At 38.4% G+C, this 21,589-nt stretch overlaps 1 protein-coding gene across 4 annotated transcripts in view; it reads left to right on the top strand.

Moving 5' to 3' along the window:
* The window catches only part of ZCCHC2 (zinc finger CCHC-type containing 2), a 44,470-nt gene extending 23,719 nt beyond the window's left edge, over positions 1 to 20,751 (top strand). The window contains exons 6-14 of one of the 4 annotated variants that reach the window (XM_074544946.1): positions 1,843 to 1,937; positions 5,272 to 5,355; positions 7,233 to 7,290; positions 9,970 to 10,105; positions 11,579 to 11,643; positions 12,496 to 12,590; positions 15,438 to 15,566; positions 16,262 to 17,770; positions 18,756 to 20,751. In XM_074544946.1, the coding sequence (XP_074401047.1) occupies positions 1,843 to 1,937; positions 5,272 to 5,355; positions 7,233 to 7,290; positions 9,970 to 10,105; positions 11,579 to 11,643; positions 12,496 to 12,590; positions 15,438 to 15,566; positions 16,262 to 17,770; positions 18,756 to 18,823 (2,239 nt within the window). In that variant the 3' untranslated portion in view covers positions 18,824 to 20,751. Of the gene's footprint in view, positions 1 to 1,842; positions 1,938 to 5,271; positions 5,356 to 7,232; positions 7,291 to 9,966; positions 10,106 to 11,578; positions 11,644 to 12,495; positions 12,591 to 15,437; positions 15,567 to 16,261; positions 17,771 to 18,755 lie in introns of all 4 variants that reach the window. The other 3 variants (XM_074544937.1, XM_074544958.1, XM_074544953.1) reach the window with 3 other exon arrangements.
* Positions 20,752 to 21,589: the final 838 nt, after the last annotated feature.

The following is a 21,589-nucleotide window of genomic DNA, read 5'->3' as shown; positions in this document are numbered from 1 at the left end:
GACTTCTATGGCCAGTGGAAATTCTGCTACCTAAACCAAATTTGCAAAGAAAATGGAAGGCAGTGATGAAATAGATACTCTTGACTCTTAGATTTTCTTTAAATTAAGACTTTTAGTAAACTTCATAGAATTACTTCTTTGGAAGTAATTGCACAATTATGAAAATATTTGTCCTAAGCAGCGTTATATAGTAATGATTGGTATTTGTCTAAGAATACTACCTCTTTTACAGGGGTATATTTAGAAATACTAGAAACAGTAACTCAGAGCCCATATGTTCTACTTTTTATGACAGGATAGAGTGAGAGACAGAACGGAAATGCAAAGGTATAAACTGTAATAGTGAAGTGTGTATATTAAATTAAAAGTAGCTCATGTATTTATAAGAAAATGGCCCATATCTCATGACCTGCTATTTAGTGATGAGAGAGCTTGGTGGTCAAATTCTATAACTCAGAACAGTAATATGAATTTGGGTTTGCCTACTTGGTTTTGGGGTTTTTTTCCTGGTTTGGTACAGATACCTTGTTATCTTTGTCCTTTTCAGTCAGGATTGTTCAACCTTGTTGAAAACAAATTATTCATCATGTTAGGCAGTGTCTCTTGGGTTGGGGTAGTTGAGGAATCAGGCACTGCTTTTCAAACCCCTACTCATAATGTTCTGTTGGTTCTAGCATTTTGTCCTAATATTTCAGTTAAAGAAGATTTGGAGCCACTCTGAACTTCAACTACCCCCTTGCCAATTTTTTAATAAATCTTGATCTGTAATATTTGTCTGTCTTTATTGGCTTGATTGTCAAGCCAGAAATTAATTTCTGTGAACAGTTTTGGCTGATATACATAGTGGTTTTAAATCAATAAACCTGTTAAACAGAGGTTGAAGGAAATGTATTGTAATACAGAAAGGTTGTGAAGCCTCACTGCACAGTAATTACAAACCCAAGAGACTCACTTGGAAGATAACCTTTGAACATACACAACTGTGATAGAGTAAGCAGCTGTAATTACAATTTGCAGGTTGTGTTGTGACTATACAGAAATGCTACACGAATAATATCAAGCGAATAGCATTACTGTATTCACATTCCTTTTTCTTTCAGTATCAGTTTTAACATAAATATTTACTTATTTGGGGGTTTCAGTATGTGCCCATTTGCCAAAAATTGCTCTCCCTTGCCCCTCCTCTAAAGAAATAGAGCTGGGTAGTGCCTCTTGGCAACTAATATCTGAAACTTTTGTGTGTGGGCAATGAAAACCATTAATTGTTGTCCTATTTTCTTATTTGAAGCTAATAAAATTTGTCATTGACATCTTGGTAACTGACTCAGACCAGTGCAGAGCAATGTTGAGCATCCCGCCCTTTGCTCTTGGAGATAATTGCAAAATTCAAATACCAACCTTATAGGTGAACTCAACTTTGTATTTACCCTTCAAATGCATATAAGAAAGAGGTGCACTGTTTTGGGAAAATAAATGTGTTCTCAGTTTAAAAATAAAACAGTTAAAATACAGAGTCCAGTGCTTTTGAACTCAATCCAAACTCCTCTTTAAGAAAATGTTACAAGCGGCTAAAATGTTTGAATTAGGATGACTCAAAAGCACCTATCTTTTTAAATTCAAAAAAATCATCATGCCAATTGCTTATATTGTCTGTCTCCAAGCTCACACTAGCACTTAACAGCAAAGCTCAAAAGTAGTTTTTAGCATTGTTGAATGTGCAATTTGAAGGGTTTGGACTTCTTGAGAACTGCCAGTTTTGCTTTTAAATGGTACTGTAGTACGTTTTTGTGTTTTTCCTATGATTCTGTTACTTAGTTTAACAAATTCTCACTTAAATTTCAGGCAGCTATTTTCAAATACATCACAAGCTTTTCTGCAGAATCAGAGAGTATACAACTTCTTCCAATCAATTTCATCAGAATCTTTGCACACTCACAGTAAGAAATATCCTAATACTGTTTTATATTATGAAAAATCTATAAAAAGCTAATCTTGCTGCTGTGCCTAAGTACAGTTTTTCAATTTCTTGTTTGTGTGTTATATTCCACTGGTTGTATTTGAACTCCTGGTAAATGAATAGTTTCTCGAGCAGATACTCATACTTCTGACAGTGGGAACATGCTATGTAGCATCAGCCTGTGTTCTTTTTGTTCTTTCATTCTTTCTTTCATTCTTCTCTGCACCGTCATGCTCTTCAAATAGGCTGTTATGAATTGAATATGTTTGAGTATGAGTATGTTTGACATTTCTTCATTTCACAAAATTTAAATTTTGGAACAAAAAGTTTAAACTGACTTGAAAAATCACATCTGCTTTTTGTTTGTTTTCTTTTGTAGATAAGCATCTCTCTTGATATTTAAACTGAGATTTGTTTTGAGTACATAAATTATGGGATGTCCCTAATTTCAGAACATACAGAATTGTGTACCATCATTTATATTGCACAGATTTCTTTGGTGGCCCTCTTAACCTACTTGTGTATTACAGTTTGTGTAACCAAAGCTTGACTTCCCTGTATGAATGCCTTAGTATGATGTTATCTTTGTTTCAATTGAATCTTTCCTTATTTCAGTGCATGTTACACACATGACAGTTGAGGCACTCACTGGGAGGCCACTGCCTCAGAAGTTGCAAAAGATCTTAGTAGGAAATTGAATAGATTGGAGATTCCAAATAGACAGCTCATATTTGTTTGGGAAAAATAGAGGAATGACAGCTGACTTCAGTTTGAAATTATGTGTGTGATCTGTGAGTGGTGTATTCTTTCCATGATGAGATAGAAGCACTGTGGTTAGGGTAGAAGCTGTAGGTCACTTTGTAACATTTTTTAGTAACACTTAGTACATTCTTACATGGCAATTTTGTGAAAATGCTCAACTAATTACAAGGTAATTGTGGAACTGGCTGGAAATTAGGGCTGTAAAAATTGACGCCTCTGTTGTACTGTGCATGGGGAGGAAAGAGTTTCCAAAGTCCAGAAAGATTCATATTAATGATGGGCACACTGGACAGGGTGTGCATATTTTAGACTTCAGACTTCATCTGGTTGGGAAGTACTTGCAGATGCATTGTTATACATGGTAGTACTTTGAAATGGTTTCAGGAATGAACCAGTGCCAAGTTCCATCAAGACAGTTGACTGGGCAGAAATGATCTGCAGGGTGGGTAGATCAGAAGGAGAACAGACAAATGTCAATTCTGTCAGAAGTCTTATGGATTACAAAGTGATCTTAAATGTGAGATAATTTTTATAGTAATAAATAATTGAGCACATGAAAGTTCATGAGGATTTGTCAGATGTAGAATGTATGACAGACAGGATGAGGAACTTAATTGTTTAGCAGAGTAGAGGAAAGACTCAAATGGAAAATTATTTAAGTCATCAAATACCAGAGTTTTAATGTAAAGGGGATGATCTGTTCTCTCTGATGGATCAGACAGAAAGCACTAGGCTTAACTTCTTATGAGGAAGATTAGGACCAGGGGCAGGCAAGAGCCTTGTGATTGCCAGACAAGTCCAGAGTAGTGAGGCAGGTCTGAGGTCAAGGCAGAAAAACAAGTCAGTAGGTCATGGTTAAGAACAGGATCAGCAAGATTCATGTCCAGGCACAGGTGTGCCGGCAGCGCACCCTAGGCAAGAGCCTGAGCTCAAATGCAGCTCCTGAGCCGAAGGATGGAGGCCCTGGCTGAGGCATCTTCCAGTTCTTTTCCCAGCAGTCACACCCCAAATTGCAACACTGCGGTGTACGGGATTGGATCCTCACTGTGGGCAGGTGAATGAAGCCCTTGGGAGAGCAGGGAAGAGTTGCAAAGCCCATTGGCATGATTCAGGCCCTGACATTGAGTTAGATATTAAGAAAACATTTGATGAGGAGAATTACTGTGTTAGCAGTAATTAGCATTAGGTGTTTTTCTTTTCAGAAGGGGAACTGGTTGACTTGTCCATGGTAGCTCACAGTCATATTTCCTGTGGTGCAGGCTAATAGAAGCTATGCTAAGACAAAAGTACTCACCCCACCTGTTGCCAAAATTGCCCCAGTTAAGTGGCCCTTGAGGGTTTTTATTTTTATTGTTGGTTTCTGTGTTTTTCTAGGTTTCCTCTTTGGGATTCCTGTAATCCTGCACCTTGTTACTGCAAGTTAGTCATAGGTGCACATTTTGCATGTGCTGACAGCATTGGGAAAGGAAGCAGTATTTAAGAAAAAATCTCATCTAGTTCTCAAATAGAACATGCAGAATTAATTGACAGACAAAGCATTTGTGGCTTAAATTGGTCTTCAGTTGCTATACAGAGTCAGCGATAAAAATATCTTTTCACAGAAATACAAAGTTATTTAGCAAAACCTATGTGGAAGTAAATTCTGTGTTTGTGAAAAGTCTTCATACCTTAAATAATAGTGGCTTTCTCACACTGAATATTCAGTAAGCTTAATTATGCTGCTATGGTTCCATTAAGGAGGAAATCAATTACCTCCCTCCTGATTCATAAACTCAGTTGTTTAGACAATTTTTCAGGTTGGAGTAGCCTTTGACTCCAACGTGATCTCTGGGGATGTAGTATCTTCAATGCAGATGATATTCAGAAAGATCTTATCAATGTTTCAACTTCCTAAGCAGCAGCTTTCAGATGCTTTTACCTGCACTAACTTGAAACTTTTTGAGAGAGGAAGAGTGAACTCTTAGATTATTAAAGAAATTAAGTCCTTTCTTGGAGCATGGAAGTGGTGTTTTTGCAACAAAACTGTTAATATTATTCTTACTTATTTTTCATCCTGTCTGGCATAAAAAGGCAAAAATGGTGTGTGAAGACTGTGCTAAGGGCACTAGAAGACTTTATCCCAAATTAGGTTGCTTTTGGCAGATGAATGATTTGACAGTGGAGGAGTGTAATTTGTTGCAGAAGAATGCTAGTAACTATCATTGCTCTCCTCCCATTTCCTGTTGGAACACAAAAAGATTATAAAGAAAAATCTGAAGTGCAGCATAGTAGGAATATCTCTAATAATTATCACAATCACAACCTTTTGAAATTGTACCCCATAGCATTACAATTATTTTCGACACTATGTTCTTCAAAATAAAAATATCTCTTAAGAGCCTTTACTCTTGGAGATGGCCTGCTTTGACAAAGGCAATATTTAAATTGCTGCCACATGCCAACCAGTAAATTCAGTCTTCCATTTCCCTAGCTTCCAGTTTAGTGCAAACATTCAGGAACTGTCCAATTGTTCAAGATCTATAAAGTTACTACGTGAACTTTATTCTCTGCAGGTAACTTACAACCCTCTTTGAAGACGGTTAAGACAGCAGAACACTTCAAGGAGGACAGTTCAGAAGCTTCAAGTCAGGAGGAAGGTAGTTGTGTACTCAAAGGTGGTTCTTGGAGATATTTTACCACAATCAGTTCTGAAAATCATACACTTGACTGATTTCTCCATTGGTATAAAGTGGTACAAAAATTGAATTAAATCTGCTATGCAAATGAAGAATTTTTGTGTACTTTCAGCAGTTTCCTTAAGAGGTTGTTCTATAACTCAAGAAGTGGCAGCATTCATAGACTGCTCAAAGGCAGAAGTTCACAGCTGTGTTGAACAACCAGGAACATATACCTCACAATTTACATGAGCCAAGATTATTTATAGACTTTCATGTCTTTACCTATTTATTCTTCAGTTACAGGGTTCAGAGTTAAGTGCAGTATTTCAAGGGTATTTCAAGACTAGTTCAAGACTGTTTTATCATTAAATATGCCAAATTTGTGTAGCTTGTAATTTTACACAGAAGAGAAGTTGAAGTTTTCCTTTTCTTGTTCTTAACCTATGTTGCTTTGATACTCTGGACGGTTACTGAGGTTGGGACTGTAGTGAATGTTGATTACAGTCTGAAAGCTTGTGTTTTTTAAATGCCTCAAAAACAGTTCACACATGGAAGCAGCAGCCTGGTGACTGGTCAGTAATTTCATTCTGAAAGGAACAGCAAGTCAGTTTTGCATTGTTTTTAGAAGGAAGCAAGTACAAGCTCCTGGTAGGTGGAAAGAACGGGAAAGGGGACTGATGGGTGAACACAGACCACTGAACACTTATGCTGGCTTTCAAGTAATGGCAGCACTCTTATCCTCTTTCACATTAATAATTCATTAGAAGTTTGCTGTTGAATTTCTGTGGATTCAGTAATCTACATATGCAGTTTGAACAGCTTTTTCTTGTGTTGATAATCATTGCCATATTCTTAAGAGTTCAGAGCACACCAAGTAAATTTACAATCTATTACCCAAATAGTCTTTTAAATACCGCTCTTAAAAATACATAAATCTCTTCATCTGGTGAAACTACAAATGCATTTCAGAACACCTTTTGTGCCATTTTAGTGGTTACCAGAAGTTTAAAAATAATTTTTTTTCTCAAATTTTTAAACTAGAATTTGAACTTAGGTGTAGCATTGACAGGAGTTCAGGCAAAATCCTAAGTACCAAGAATACTAAGATCATCAATAGTTGGAATTAAGGAAAGTTGCCTTTGTTAAAATGTAACAGTTACCTTAAAAAACAGGGTAGACTATATCACTGAAATTCTCAGTTTTTCTTTGTAGACTCTTAAAATGGTTTGGGTTGGAAATCTTAAAGTTCCAAACCATCTGCCACAGGCAGGGAATCTTCCACCATACTGGGTTACTAGGAGCCCCACCCAGCTGAGCCTGGAGGCTGTATCTCTTTTTGCCAGGTGTAATTTGCAAAGCTTTACTTGCCTAGTGAATTTTCAGGTTCAGAATGCAGTACTTTAGTGTAGGACTTGTCTTCGTTTGCTAGTTGGAATGTGTGACATAGTTTTGAGATTAATTTCAGTATTCAGAAGAAATAACAAAATGTTGTATTTTTTTCTGATTCATTCCTTTCTTCTCTCTCTGATCTTTCATTCTGGGTGATACTCAGTCATGCATTCAGTGCTTAGAATTAAATACAGAGGTGAGCCAACATTGGCATTGTCATAGTTCCTCTCTTTCTGTTTCATTCTTCTGTGAAATGGAAGGTAAAGAGTCTTGTTTATATAATCTATACAAATTGATTTCTCTTCTATGCAACACTTGCTAATTTCAGCACTGTAAGTTAAGCCTGACCTGTTTAATGGAGATGTCTTCTGCTATGTGCCTGGTAGTTATGGAAAGATGAATTTGCTAGATTGATTTAAAAGATTAAATGGAATGAAATTGAAATTATGCTTTGGGTTTTTTTCCAGATGTAATGCAGCACACAGCAGTTCACAAGAAACATAATGGAAAAAGTCCTGTTGCCAAGTAAGTACTAGGATGTAATGTGACCATGTTACATGTCTGAACTTCCATTTGTTGGTGCTTTGAGAGTATGTGTCCTTCTAGATTAAAGCTTCTTTGTGGAGCTTTTCTTTGTTTGTGGTGGGCTGTTCTGGTCTAATTTTTATAATTTAGGAGGTTTTTATTAACTTCTGAACTATTAGAAAAATAGTTCAGAAGACCCTATTTCTAAATCTGTAAATGTAAGTCATTTGGATAGCTCTTCTTTCCCAAATTTTGTGGATCTTTGCAATTTGAATTGATGTTTGATTTGTGTTTATAAGATATGCCATTATTTGTATGGCGTGTATCTTTCCTACGTGCACATACCCCCATGCTTGTACTGAAACTCTCCAGTGCTATTGATTTGAAGGCTAGGAAACCTCAAAGAGGAGCTTATAGGAAAAGGCAGTCCATTCTTGCCCTTGCTTACTGGCAGGTGCACGCACACCTCTCTGGTTTGTGTCCATTGTAAGTGGAAGCAGTTCCTAACCATATTAAAGTAGTTTATATATGCCTTCAGATTCCTGGAGTACCTAATGTGAATTCACTCATTAAAGTATTTTGATTAAAGACTTCAGGTATGTTTGCACATAGTTGTGCATAATTCAACTAAATCAAGGGAAAGGAATGGATACAGAATTTATTGTGATTTACAATTTTGTTCACTGTTAATTTGCCTGTAAAAGATATTTATCTTGTAGCAAAAGTTTACCTGGAATTCCAATAATTAGATACAAACATAACACAGAACAGTGTTGGTCAACGTCTAGAGATCTTTACCAGACAAAATTCTTGTGAACTCACCACAAGACAACTTATTGCTTTTTGTCTGTTTTGGTTGTAAACTGTCCTACTTTCAGCTTATATTTCCTCCAGAAAAAAGTGTAAACTTGACAAAATCTTATAATCAAGATGATTATAACGGTGGATATACAGTCTACTACAAATTTATCAGATCAGGATCCAAATTTACTAGCTTATGGTTATTCATAAAGAAATTGTCTTTTTTTTTTAGTCATTGTATAATGAGTTACACTAAGGCTGACCATGGTTTAGGATCTGTCTTTCAGGTAGGAAGAGACGGACAGACATTTCCACAAAGTTCTGAGAAAGAAGCTTCTTTAGCTAACTATTATTTTCTGTTTATCTAAGAGGGGGAAATATATGTACTCCTTGCCTGCTAGAGGTCTGTTAGTCCTTTCCTGTTTGGTTATGTGTCTGTCTCCTTAAAATCTATGCCTTTTGTTTATGGGTTTGTAAAGAAATGGCACTGAATGGAACTTTTCTGTTATAAATACGCATAAAGCTGTTTAGAGTCACAAGCAGTTCATCTCAAATAGCATTGGTACATTGTGCATCTGTCTGCCTCTTGTTTTCATTCAGTATTGCAGCCTTACTCTTGAAATTACTGGTAGCAATGAGATCACACATAGAAAACAAAAACTTTAGTAATGTTACAGTTTCCATTAAATGACTGCAAATTTGGCAGTGAAATAATTTACCTCCACTTGGCATAAGTTTCTAAAGTGACCTTACTTCTGTCTTTGCAATCAGGGGTTTATGTCTGTCTTTTGGGACCTTGGGTTCTTGCCATTTTCTTAATTTTTTAAAAAATATTCTGTTGTGTGTCTTTTAAGTAGTTTGAGCCCTTACTCACAGAGATATTTGGTAGGTAGCTACTGGAATTTGAGCATGTCTTGTGCTTTCCAGTGAGCTGGATTTGTGCCATCATGGAGCTGAGTAGCATTTCATATTGCAGTAACTTTTGTGAAGCAGCTTGCCAGCAGCCCTGAATTAAAAGGCACTTTCAATTATCAGTATAAGTATTTAAATAAGAATTTAAAAGTGTTAACTCCTTTTTTCTTTTTCTCTTTTGCATCCAACCTGCAGTAAGGCATAATTTTGTATGAGATATGAAAAGGTTATAGGTCCTTGTTCCTTACTGACTTTGTCAGGACCCTGACTATTTTCCAGCAGCTTTAGCTGACCAGTGGTCTCAGACCTAGTTCAATATTTCTTCTGACTGGCTGCTGTAGAGCAGAGCTTCAGTGGAAATCACTATAAAGTCCAAAGTAAATGCCAAGTATAACTCCCTTCTCCCAGCACTACTCAAAACTAGCATTCCTGGAGGTAAAAATGCAAAGCAAGATGACCATTTCAAAATTGAAACAAACACAGCTGCAGTGTGATCTGTAGTAACTGTGTCTCCATTCTTTAAATATCTCATGAATTCTGAAACAGGGTTTAAAAAGTAATTCCAGCTTTGTCATTAATGATAAGGAAGAAAGAAGATGAATTCAGACTACATTTCTGTCTGGAAAATTGCCACATGTCTGGTATGAAAATAGCAAAGTTTTTGTGTTATAGAAATATCCAAGGAACCTCTGCCCTCAATTACTGTTTTCTACAAACTCTGTTGTTATGAATTTTGCATCAAATTATAGTAGACAAATGAAAAAAGAACTCCAGTTATGATCAGATCATAACTTTAGAGCACAAGAACTGCTGTAATTTAGGTCTTTTAAACCTCTTGAAAATTCCTACGGTTTTCTGAAAGCAGAATTTCCCAACATGATGCAAAATATGTATGTTGATAAGACAAGCCTGTGAGTTTGTTCACATCAACATAACTTTTGGGGCATTTTTTTTTCTTTTCAGCAGCACTAGCAGTGCGAAATGTTCTTCACTGGATAGCCTTAACATTCAGCACTCGGAGCAGAATGGGGTAATGGACTGGAGGAGGAAAAGCTGTATTGTCCAGCAGCACCCAGAGCACTGTACTAACCTATTTGACCAGGTGTGTTGCTGTTTATTCTTTAAAACCATATTCCGAGAAACCTGAGAAGATTGTCCACTACACGTGATGAGATTTAGCTTTAAAAGATGACAAGTGCTCCTAATATTGTACAAAATAAGTGTTGAAGTTGCTACTGACTTACCTTGATTAGAAAATCCTTCATAATTCCTTACCAGACTCTCAGAAAGCTGAATATTTTGTTTATGAATTGGTAAATAAATTCCCCAGGAGAATGTAAGTAATCAGAAAAGTCTAATGTTAATTTCTGATCAGGCACTTTCCTATTACTTTAGCATTGTCATCAGAGAGGATTCCAGAATGCCTGGGCAATTTCTGTTATTGCAAGGAACAAACTAGAAACAGTATTAGTAGCTAAACTGTATTAATGCTACAGTAGGTACAATAGGTTAAACATATTCTTTCTGTCTTACCTGCATTATTTAAGTAATAATCTTTGAAAAAAGTTAATAGATCGATGCATATACACTTTTTCTGGGATTTGTGTCTCTTCAATGCTCAATCTCATTATGACTATAGATAAGCAGAATAATTATTTATAAATAAAATTATCTACTACTGAGTTTGGGAGAAGGAAGCTTGCTCACTGCTTATATATGAAAAACACTGAGTGTTAGAATTGTTTGATATTGCTCTCATTTATGTTTGGAATTTGGCTATTGATTGTTATGTATGGAATAGCGAGCCAAACAAAAATAGTTTCCTTTTTTGATAAAGCAGGGTAGTGAATTGAGGTTGGCTTCTGAACATGAAATGGTAGGCTGCATCAAAGTTTGAAACACTGCAAATTTGAAGCAAGAAAAAGCTTAATTTACTAAAGCAAAGGAAAAGCTATTTAAAGGAAGTCCAAATACAGTGATTTGGACGGTGATTGTTTCAGAATTTTCATAAATTTTACTTCCTTGCCAAATATGAGTTGTTAATGACAGTTATTGATAGCATACTTTAAAAATTGTTTTTTCTTATGTGTTTGTATGCTGTATTCTGGAGTTCAGTTTAGTAGCTTAAACCTCCAGTTTAAGGCTAAGTACCTGCTTGTCACTATGTAGAAATAATTTGTCACATGTATTTCCCTCACCCAACTATCAAATAATTCCATTTATAACAACAAATTTTATAGCTCCTTAAGGTTGGTGATCGGCCTTTTTAGCAGGTATGTGATGAAACACATTTGTTTTTATCCTCTGGAGGAAGAACAGCATGCAAACAATAATTTGATTGATATCTCTGGCCTACTTGCAAGTAGTAATTTGCTGAATGTTTTGCTGATTCTCGTGTAAACACGAGACATGACACATTATTTTATAGGCTCAGATGCACTGAACAAGTGGTTCTTTGAGTGGTTATAGCACCCGTGAGCCCACTACTCTTGGACTTGTGGACCTGTCAGTCTAGAAGAGGTGTTGTCTTGGCTTTCATAATTGTTTGACTGGTGTCTTTCTGTTTTCTGCCTAGCACACAGTGGAAAAACGGAGTCTGTCTGCAGTAAGCAAGAAGAAAGGAAAGCCACAGCTGGAAAAGTAGGTTTCTAATGTAACTGGTAATCCAGAAATGAAGTGTAATGCATTCACTCTGATAAACAGTGTCTGCAGTCAATTAGGTGCTTTCATTTGCTGTGCTGGCACAAGAGCTGGCATGGTGTGAGGCAAGGCTGCATAAAAATCCTTATTTTATATTCTGTAAAGAAGTAACTTGAAAAATAGAATTTTAAGTGAATGCATTAATTTCTCAAAATAGCACTTGGCATTTAATAAAAAGATGAAGGAGTGGAAGTATATTCCTAATCATATCGCCTTTTCCCCTTTATAATTATTTGAAACTCAAAAGATGTAAAGCTGTCCAGAATATACTGAAAATCAAATGAGGGTTGACAGCAGCCTTTAACATTATGAAGTGGGTGATAACTGGCTGAAATGTCTTAATGAACATAATTTGCACATCAGAGGGCTTCAGAATTTCCTGCAGGCTACACAGCTCTGCACTGTGAGAAGTGAAAGCACTTTGACCCTTACCTACTACTCTGCCTACTTCCAAGTTTCCAGATGCTACTATGCTAGACCGGTGTAGGGCTGCATTACACACATCAGCTTTCAAAAATTACTTTACTGTTTGGTGCACCTATTCCTTTTCGGTATCTTTTCTTATATAGATCTTCATTCATAGTGTTTAGTAATGCTGCTTATAGCTTAATTGCTGGTATATTGCACCAGCAGCCTCCATTTAATTGTTTATTATTTGTTGTTATATCTATTAAATATGCATTTCTGGCTTGGAGTCACTGCCTTTGTTTCCAGTGTCATTCCATGTTCATTCATGGTTGGTTATTTGTGTACTCATGCATTTGCAAAAAAGCCATGAAATTATTTACACAGGGAGAAAGCAAAGAAAACTGACTGCAGGTTGACTAACAGGAGCAATGGAGTTCGAGTTGCAGCATCGCAGCACATCCGTACTGGGACAGCAAAAGGTAAGGTGCTTTTTCCAAAGCTGTTAGTAAGAAACAGAACTTGTAGCTGATTTTTTTGAGGCATTCTGTAAAGGGGAAAGCACAAGTCTGAAAAATTTTCTGGTGCAAGTTGGTATATTGGCAGCCTAATTTGTGCTCTGACTTGCTGTACAGAATGTGCTAGGCTCAGTCTTCTGTATCCAATTGCTTGGAGTGTGTCTTCTGGTGCATAGGTGGCAAAATACTTGTCAAGTCTGCATAAGTCAGCTGATGGGGTGGAGTAATTGCAGCAACAGCTACTGTTGGGCTACTTCCATATGAAATTCAGCAGTCTGAGTGTGTGGACATGGAGCATCTTGCCATTAGTGTGCTCTTTGCAGCCTACTAGTTTGTTCATCTGTTGTGCAATGGCCCACAAGAAACCTGTCTAAAACCTGTGGTGTGAACCATTGATGAACTGTAGTGTTTATATCAGGTGACCACTGAGCTACCACACAGAACTGTGTATGCTGCCCTAGCAGTGTCATCAATTGAGAGTAATCCTAAATGGAGTGTCTAGGCCAAGACTTGTGTACATCAGTCAGTTGTAAGAAAAACTTATATTTGTGTTCCTTTAGTAAACTGAGTCTTCAAGCTTTATTACAAATTTCTGTAGTCTGTGCTACCCATTGACTTCGCCATCTTGATGTTTTCTGAATTCCCGCTATCAGTTGTGATCTTGCCTGTCTTACATGTAGTTCTTGGGATGGAAGGTTGACAAAGAGTTTGCCTTTTTTTACACCACCTAATTGGCCTAAGTGTTGAAAGGACTCTTAAAAGTGCCTTGTCTTTCTGTTGCTTCCATTTGTGATACAATCTTGATTAAGCTTTCATTCTTTCTTCTCACTGCTTCTCACCTTGGAGAGTTCCAGCTAGATCCAGTTCGGAATTATTGCTGTGTTTTATGGGCAGGTGTTTTTACCTTCTACAAACAGCATTTGAGTAAAACTTTTAAGAACTCACTGTTCACAAACTTAGCAAAACTAGAACCATTTTGGAAAGCTATAGTTAAGGGCCGTTAAACAGAAAACATACTCTACAGCAGAGCTGTGCTGCATGCATTTCTGATTGATTACTGTTTTTGTTGTCAGGCAAAACGCACTGAGTTTTATGAACTGACAATGACTTTAGGAGGTGATGCAATGGTGTGTAAGAGGAGACCTTATCACTCTCTACAGCCACCTCAAAGGAGGCTGTAGCCAGGTGGGGATCGATCTCTTCTCCCAGGCAAACAGCAACAGGACAAGAGGACACAGACCTAAGCTGTGCCAGGGGTAGTTTAGGCTAGGCATTAGAAAAAAATGAATCACAGAAAGAATGACAGGGCATTGGAATGGGCTGCCCAGGGAAGTGGTGGAGTCACCATCCCTGGACGTGTTTTGAAAAAGACTGGATATGTGGCATTTGGTATCATGGTTTAGGTGGTGCTAGGCATAGGTTGCACTTGATGATCTCAGAAGTCTCTTCCAACCCAGATGATTTTCTGATTCTGCAAAGTTAGTAGTGAATGTTTTTCCATAGGAGTTCTGTTTGCTCACTACCCACCACTCTACAGATGTGAAACTGCCTCCTGTGAAATGGTTGGCCAGTTCAAAAAAAAGCTGTAACCCACAGAGGCTGGAAGCCATTAAATCCTGCTCAAAGACGAGCTTTCAACCCACATATAAACATCAAAACGTCTTTTGAGATACTTATTGGAGAAATAGTCTATGGGGAAAAATAACGATCTGAATCTCTGCCTAGGTTTATATATCCAGGCTTGGTTTGAAGTGCCCTATTTTGAGTCTGTAATTCTTAACTGCATCATGTTTTCTTTCATTGTTAACTCCCTATTTTGAGCTTGTCTGAAGCATTAGTTAGTTACAATGGTAACTTTTAAGACTGGATACTTTGTGATTAGCACTTTACACTCTGGCTCTTAGTGATCCCAGGTTCACACAGAGGCTCCAGTTTATATTAGATGTTCAAAGTACTTCTTAAAATAATTTAAGCAATTATGAGTTTAATATAGGAAATTATTTCAAGAATTGAAGCATTCAGGCAACTTTTTAGTGAGCCATCCCAACCTGTTAAACTTCCGGTAGCAATAAAAAATGGGGGAAAATTATTTTATTTATAAATTATTATAATAATTAGTGGTCTAATTTTTGTACTGAGGTTTTGCTAACCAAGGTTTTGTGGGCTGGGGTTTCCAGCTTGTGTCTGTCACAGATTGTGAGAGAGGCTGCATTTGTCATTTTTCTTCCCCTCTGAGGCTGTGCTTGAAAGCCAAACCATAGTAGCTACCCACCCTGAAAGGTGGTTTCCAGCAAAAGAGTGTCCCATGATCCATTCAGAATTTAGAAAACAGTTAACCACTTTTCTTTAAACAGGATTTGTTGTTGATAGAGTTTGGTTAAAGCCTGTTCTGGAAGAGTGAGTTGTGAAGTGGTGCATTGTTTTGCCATGTCCTGCTGAGTTAGCTTCCTGCCTGTGCTGGTGTCACTGAGGAGCGCTGCCAGTGGAAATGCTGGATCGCTACTGTTCAGAGGAAATCAGTGTTGTACTGCAGTCCAGCATAAACATCACAGGAATCATTCAGGATCATCATTCTTTTCACTGCTATGCATAAATACCAATTTTCAGTATCATCTTCTTTAACACCAAGGATTCACTCATCACAAATTTAGGGAAGAGACCAGTCCTGAGTGCTGGGAATGGAAATGATAGGAATACAGGGGGCAGATGCATTTAAGTAGAAACAGGCAAAAATCTCAACTAGTGGGAAAGTTGAGAAAACCAAAATAACCTCACTTCCATACACTGAGATCTGACAACTTTTATTTGTAGATCTGAATTTGGATGCTGGATCTGGTCATGATACGTGTGGAGAAACATCGTCTGAAAGTTACAGCTCTCCTTCTAGTCCACGACATGATGGGCGGGAAAGCTTTGATAGTGAAGAGGAAAAAGACAGAGGTTGTATTTATGGAGAGTGTGCATGAATGCCTTTATTCCCAGACTAATCTCTTTATTACATTTATTTTAGTTCATTTTTTAGTTTGATTAGGTACTTTGTTTTCTGAACTAGCCACAGAATACATTTTTCTTTGTGGATTTCATGACTGGGCATTTTGAGGGCTTCTAGCACTGTTTTAATACCACTGAGTTCTAGGTAACTAAACATATGTCATAATTTTTTGGCCTCTGTGATACAGCTCTCTTGAGAAATTTCCACAGTACAATAATGTGGAAAATTTTGGCCTGAAAGGGGCTGGGTTTGTATGAAATTATGGGTGGCATGTCCGGGAGCTCCATCTTTTTGTACTGACAGTTTGCCACTCCTTCCAAATTTAAATAATCTCTGTTAATATCTTTCTAGACAGATGCAAATTCCTAATTCATTCTGTGTCCTACTCTTTACATTTGCAGATGTGCACGAGTCAAAGACACAGTAGCTAGTTGGGCAGGGAGATATAGACAAGTCATGAAGATGGACCTAGCTTAATTTGGATGAATGAAAAGAATCTCGAAGTTGTCACAGTTTGGGAAGACATAACTATCATTCATGTCATCAAACTCGATAGGTTTTATATGGGTAAATGGGTCCAGGGCATGCTTCTCTGTTGCTTGAGGTTCATTCTTGTGACTGACAAATGCTTTTGTCCCCACAGATACAGACAGCAATTCGGAGGACTCTGGGAATCAAAATACAACCAGGTTTACAGGCTACAGTGCTGTCAGTTCATCAAATACGAACAAATCATCTGCTCAGATCTCTTCAGTGAATAATGAAAATGGGAGCCTTTCAGAAGATCCTTTGAATGCAAAGTTTCAGCATATTTCCTTCATGCCTGCCTTACACTGTGTGATGCACAGCGCTGCCCAAAAGCCTGAAGCAGTTGTCCCACCACCCATATCTGCAGATGGTAAAACCATGGGAATGCTGGTTACCACACCTGTCGCTGTCTCGCCGGTGAGAGAGGCTGCGAATTCCCCTCCTGCGGGAATGGGCCCGGTGACCTCTGGTGAACCTGAGAAACGCCTTGAGCTCATGGCTTCCCCTTTGCCAGTCCCATCCTCTTTCCTTCCACATTCTGTCCAGCCTGGTAGCCCTGCTTTGCATTTGGCAATACATAGGTTGAAAATCCCCTCTCCACAGGGATCATCAGAAAGTTGCACAGTTAACGGACCACAGCAGCCGACAGGAAACTTAAGTATTGGATCACCAAATACTGCCTTTATCCCAGTCCACAATCCAGGTAGTTTCCCAGGATCCCCAGTTCCTACTACAGATCCCATCACAAAACCTGCATCCCAGGTGGTAGGACTGAATCAAATGGTGCCTCACATTGAGGGAAACCCAGGAGCAATCCCTCAGCCTGCCAATCTCAAGGTAGTTCTTCCAGCAGCTGGTCTCTCCACAGCAGCAGCACCACCTCCACCAGCTTCGTACGCTTTGCCAGGCAGCCCTCACGCTACCAGCGTGTTGCCCAACCAGAATACAAACGTGCTGAGCACTGGAGCAACTTCCTCACCTCCTCAGTCCGCTGGCCTCGGTGTTGGTCAGGTCCAGTCCACTGTTCCTCCTGCAATCCCGACACACACGCCAGGCCCTGCCCCCAGCCCGAGCCCCGCTCTAACACACAGCACTGCACAGAGTGACAGCACATCCTACATAAACGCTGTTGGGAATAATAACACTAACGGGACAATGTTACCTCCGCAGCAGCTGGGATCTGGCCCTTGTGGTTCTTGTGGACGTAGGTGTAGCTGTGGGACCAATGGCAGCCTTCAGATTAATAGCTATTTTTATCATAACCCACTTCATGGACAAGTCTACAGAGTTCCATCTTTCTTCACTCTGCCATCACTTTGCAATGGCAGCTACCTCAATCAAGCACATCAAAGCAATGGAACACAACTTCCGTTCTTCCTGCCTCAGTCTCCGTATGCAAACGGGCTTATGCATGACCCAGTGATGGGAAGCCAAGCCAACTATGGTATGCAGCAGATGGCAGGATTTGGGAGGTTCTATCCTGTATATCCAGCACCTAACGTAGTTGCCAACACGAATGGGTCGGGACCCAAGAAGAATGGGAACGTTTCATGTTACAATTGTGGTGTAAGTGGACACTATGCGCAGGACTGTAAGCAGTCATCCATGGAGGCCAGTCAACAAGGTAATCATGATAACTCCCAGAGGACTTGCTTTTGAGTTTGGTAGTTTCTCTTTACCTTTCTGAATGTGCTGTTTCTGGTCTTGCAGAAAGGTGTGCGTGCGTGTGTATGTTTCGTGTAAATGGTTGTGCACTAGTGACCTGCTCTAAAACTGCAAAGTATCCTATCTCTGCCTGAAAATCTTGTAGAACAGTGCGAGGGAACGGGGCTCACAGTGTGAAGTTAAAAATGGGTTCAGAGCTGGAAAGTAAAATGATACCAGTCCTAAATTGTCATTGTTTTTTCACTGGTTTGGTTTTGGCATTATGTCGAGACTTGCATGTTGTTTCAATTTTCCCATTCCCATTCAATGGGGTGCTTTTTGAGGGAATTCATTGGCAAAAAGAAATCAGTTGTTGTTTATGATATGACCTTGGATTCCTTAAACTTCTGAGAATTGAAAGAAAAACCAATAGACTGGCCATTTGATATTTAGCATTTTCTAGGGCTTACCTTTGCACAATCAGCCATCCTTCTGTGCCCCGTCATGCAATACATTTAACTTTTCAGACAAGTTGCAGCAAAAAGGTAGAAACTGATTGGAGCTAAATATAAAAGGAATAGCTCCCATTTCTCTCTCCGTCCAGAAGAATGGGGAAAATGCAGGGTTTGCATCAAGCACAATCTATTTTTGATTCTTGCCCTTGTTCCCATTCTGACTTTAGTAGTTTGATTGGACCGGAACAGGAAAGATGAACCTTGAGGGGACCATCTTTTCATTTTTCCAGTAGAGCTCAAGTACTATATCTACACTCTTATCTTTTTTTTTAAACTTACAGTTCTAGCAAGAGGATGAAAGAAAATAGGATTAAGTCTGAGGACCTACTTTAAAAGGACTGGAGGATGATAGTGCCTTTTGAAGAGCATGTCCATTTTGATACCTTGTAGTGGTTTTGTAATCCATTTTAATTGTGAGCAGTGACTTAGTAGTTCTCTTTCCTGTTTTAGGCACTTACAGACTGAGATACGCACCTCCCCCTCCCCCTTCCAATGATACCTTGGATTCTGCAGACTGAAACAAGTAAACATTGCCTACTTAAAGTGAAGCTTGGGAAACTGGGGGAAGGTGTGTGTGGGAGGGGGAGGTTGGTCTTGTGTTTTGGGACATTCCCGGTTTTATATTCTTTTGGAATTTTTCATTGCTTTTGCACCTCTGTTCCGTACAAAAGAAGAAGGCTGAGTCCCTGGTCTCCTCCTGGTTCTACAAGAGGCTTGCCTAATGCATGTAATTCACACACACAGCCAAACAATCAGACAGAGCATTCGAACCATGCTTTTGCACTGAAGACTTGAGACATGTGCAATGTTTACTGCAGTTTTAAAAAAATTCCTCTGACCTCTGACATCACTGGTGGAGCAGTCACATGGTGAAAGAAGAAACTTGGTCATGTTCCCCACCACAATCTTCTTCCCTCCCTCCCTGTTCTCCTTATGCTGCTGTTTTCTTTACTTTCCTTGGTTGTCCACATGGATTCATTGGACTTGCATGAGTGTTTAGCAGTTCATACAGACCCTGCCCGTACTCTAAATTTAATGCTCATGAATTGAGAGGAGATGTTCAAACATCCTATTAGCAGAGTCCAAAGGAAAACATGACAGTGTATGTGTACTATACCTGATAATAATACAGATACGCAGCTCTCGAGGGGCCCAAACAAATGAAAATACATAGAGCAGGAAGGGGCTGAAACTGTGTGGACTGGAACAGATTTAGAACAATGAACGAGCTTAAATTGACAGATTTTTCTTCCCTTGTAGCTTTTTAGCCTGTATGTTCAGCAACAAAGGTGAAAAAATGGTATGAATGTTGTACTCAGTGTGTTTGCATTTGTAATGAAAGTTGACAGCATTTTTTCCTTTTTTAAAGCTATTCTACATCGTGTCAACACAGAATGAACATTACTTGATCGAATATTTTTTTCCTAAACTATTACAGTGTTGCATTGTACTTAGAATGTAAATGTTTTATTTCAAACTGAACAAAAGCTATGGTTTTCTACAAAATAGTCAGGTATTAGTATTAGAACCTGTCTACCAAATAGGAAAGTCACTATTTTATAACAATTTACCACTATGCGTAATTACGGTATAATGTGAAAGACTGAAATGAGTGTTAAGATGGTATTAAACATGTCAGTATCATGAGTAAGTAAGTTTAATGCTGCTGTATTTTTTATTTTATTTTTAAAAGCCAATATATGTACTAAATTGCTTCCAGGTAATATTTGATTTCCTAAAGTGCACTGAGGTTATCTGGAAGACGAGTGTGTTTTTTGACTGCTGCATTCAACACCGATGAACAACTACCACTGTATATCCATAAGGTTTGGCATTCCTCACAGTTCATGGCAGAAAAGTTTTTTTCTTGAAATCAGACCCAGTGTCCAGTAGAGGGATGAAATAAAAATCAATCTTTGGTTCAGCTGTCTAATAAATTGCTAAACAAACAAAAAACTTGAAGAAAAAAAAGCTTGATTACTACATTTCTTCATAGATAGCATTTATATTTATAGCACCAGTGTACATTTTGAAACTTTTTTCTTGGAGGGGGGGGGAAGGGGAGGGAGGTAGATGAAAGCTTTAATTTAAAAAAAAAAGTTTAAGTAGTAAATGAAAATTATTTTGATTAAAATTTTTATTTGATCTGGGTATTTTTGGACCACTTGAAATGACTGAACTGCGTTTGAGTTGAAGTGAGGGTGTTAAACCACCAATGGACTTGTATTGTGAATTACCTGCCAGTTGTACTTTATGGAACTTATTTTATGATTTAAAATACTGTACTGTAAATAGGAGGTATGTTACCTTCTCTTTATTTGTATGTTTACCATATACTTTGATATTTGAAATGTACTGGAAAGGTCACTTATATTTCTAGAAGAGATTGGATTTTATGCAACCTTTTTCCTTGAATTAACAGCAATAAAAAAAAAGAAAAAAAGTACCTGTGTGAGTGTACTGTCCTTTATCACTGAGAACGATGAATCACAGCTGCTGGGTGTAGGGATGGGATGATCGAGGTTTTGGCAAGCTACCATTTTGGGTGGAATTTGTCACTTTTGAGACAAAGCCAAGAGTATTTGACTTAAACTGAGGTCAGTCTTGTGCCTGAAGTCAAGATATAATATCTTGATTTAAACTTCTTTAAGATACAGGAAATCTCCTGGTTAGAAACAGGTTGCCCTTGTGTGATAGGCCCAGGACTTGGACCTCATCCCTTTCAGATCAGATAAGCCTATCCTAACCTGATGGCTCCTGGATTTGGGCTAAAATCCAGGTTAAATGTGCTTTTTTGTTGTTGTTTTACTGCATGCAAATAATGTGTGTCCTAGTCCTGTAGTGAAAAAAAAGTGAAACCTTTAGTGAAAAGTGAGATCTGTAGTGAAAAGAAAGTGAGATCTTCTATTTCTAAAATAAATGGAAGGGTGCCAGGAGTTGCCAGGAGTAGGAAAGAAGCTTGGAAAAATTTGCCTGATCAGGGCAGTGGAAGGGTCTGCTAGGAATGCGGTGTCTGGATGTACTCGGGTTGTGCTTAGGAAGAGTACTGAGGACTCTGATCTCACTCTGCTATAAGGAGAACTTCCAATTCCTACTACTTGGCTGCAGTTTATCCATGGAGCCAAGTGCCACAGACTACCTTGGATTTTTATCCCAGATTTTTTTATTCCCTTGGATTTTTTTTTGTCCCAGAACAACCTACTTCTGGAGAAACCAGTGCAGGTGATGAGGAGGCTGAAAGTTGCCCATGACCCCAACCTTCCTGGTAATTCCTATAATCACGG

The sequence above is a fragment of the Zonotrichia albicollis genome, chromosome 1, assembly GCF_047830755.1.
Source record: "Zonotrichia albicollis isolate bZonAlb1 chromosome 1, bZonAlb1.hap1, whole genome shotgun sequence".
Taxonomy (NCBI): Eukaryota; Metazoa; Chordata; class Aves; order Passeriformes; family Passerellidae; genus Zonotrichia; species Zonotrichia albicollis.
The sequence above is the reverse complement of the archived record's forward strand: the minus strand, read 5'-3'. Positions and strand labels throughout refer to the sequence as shown.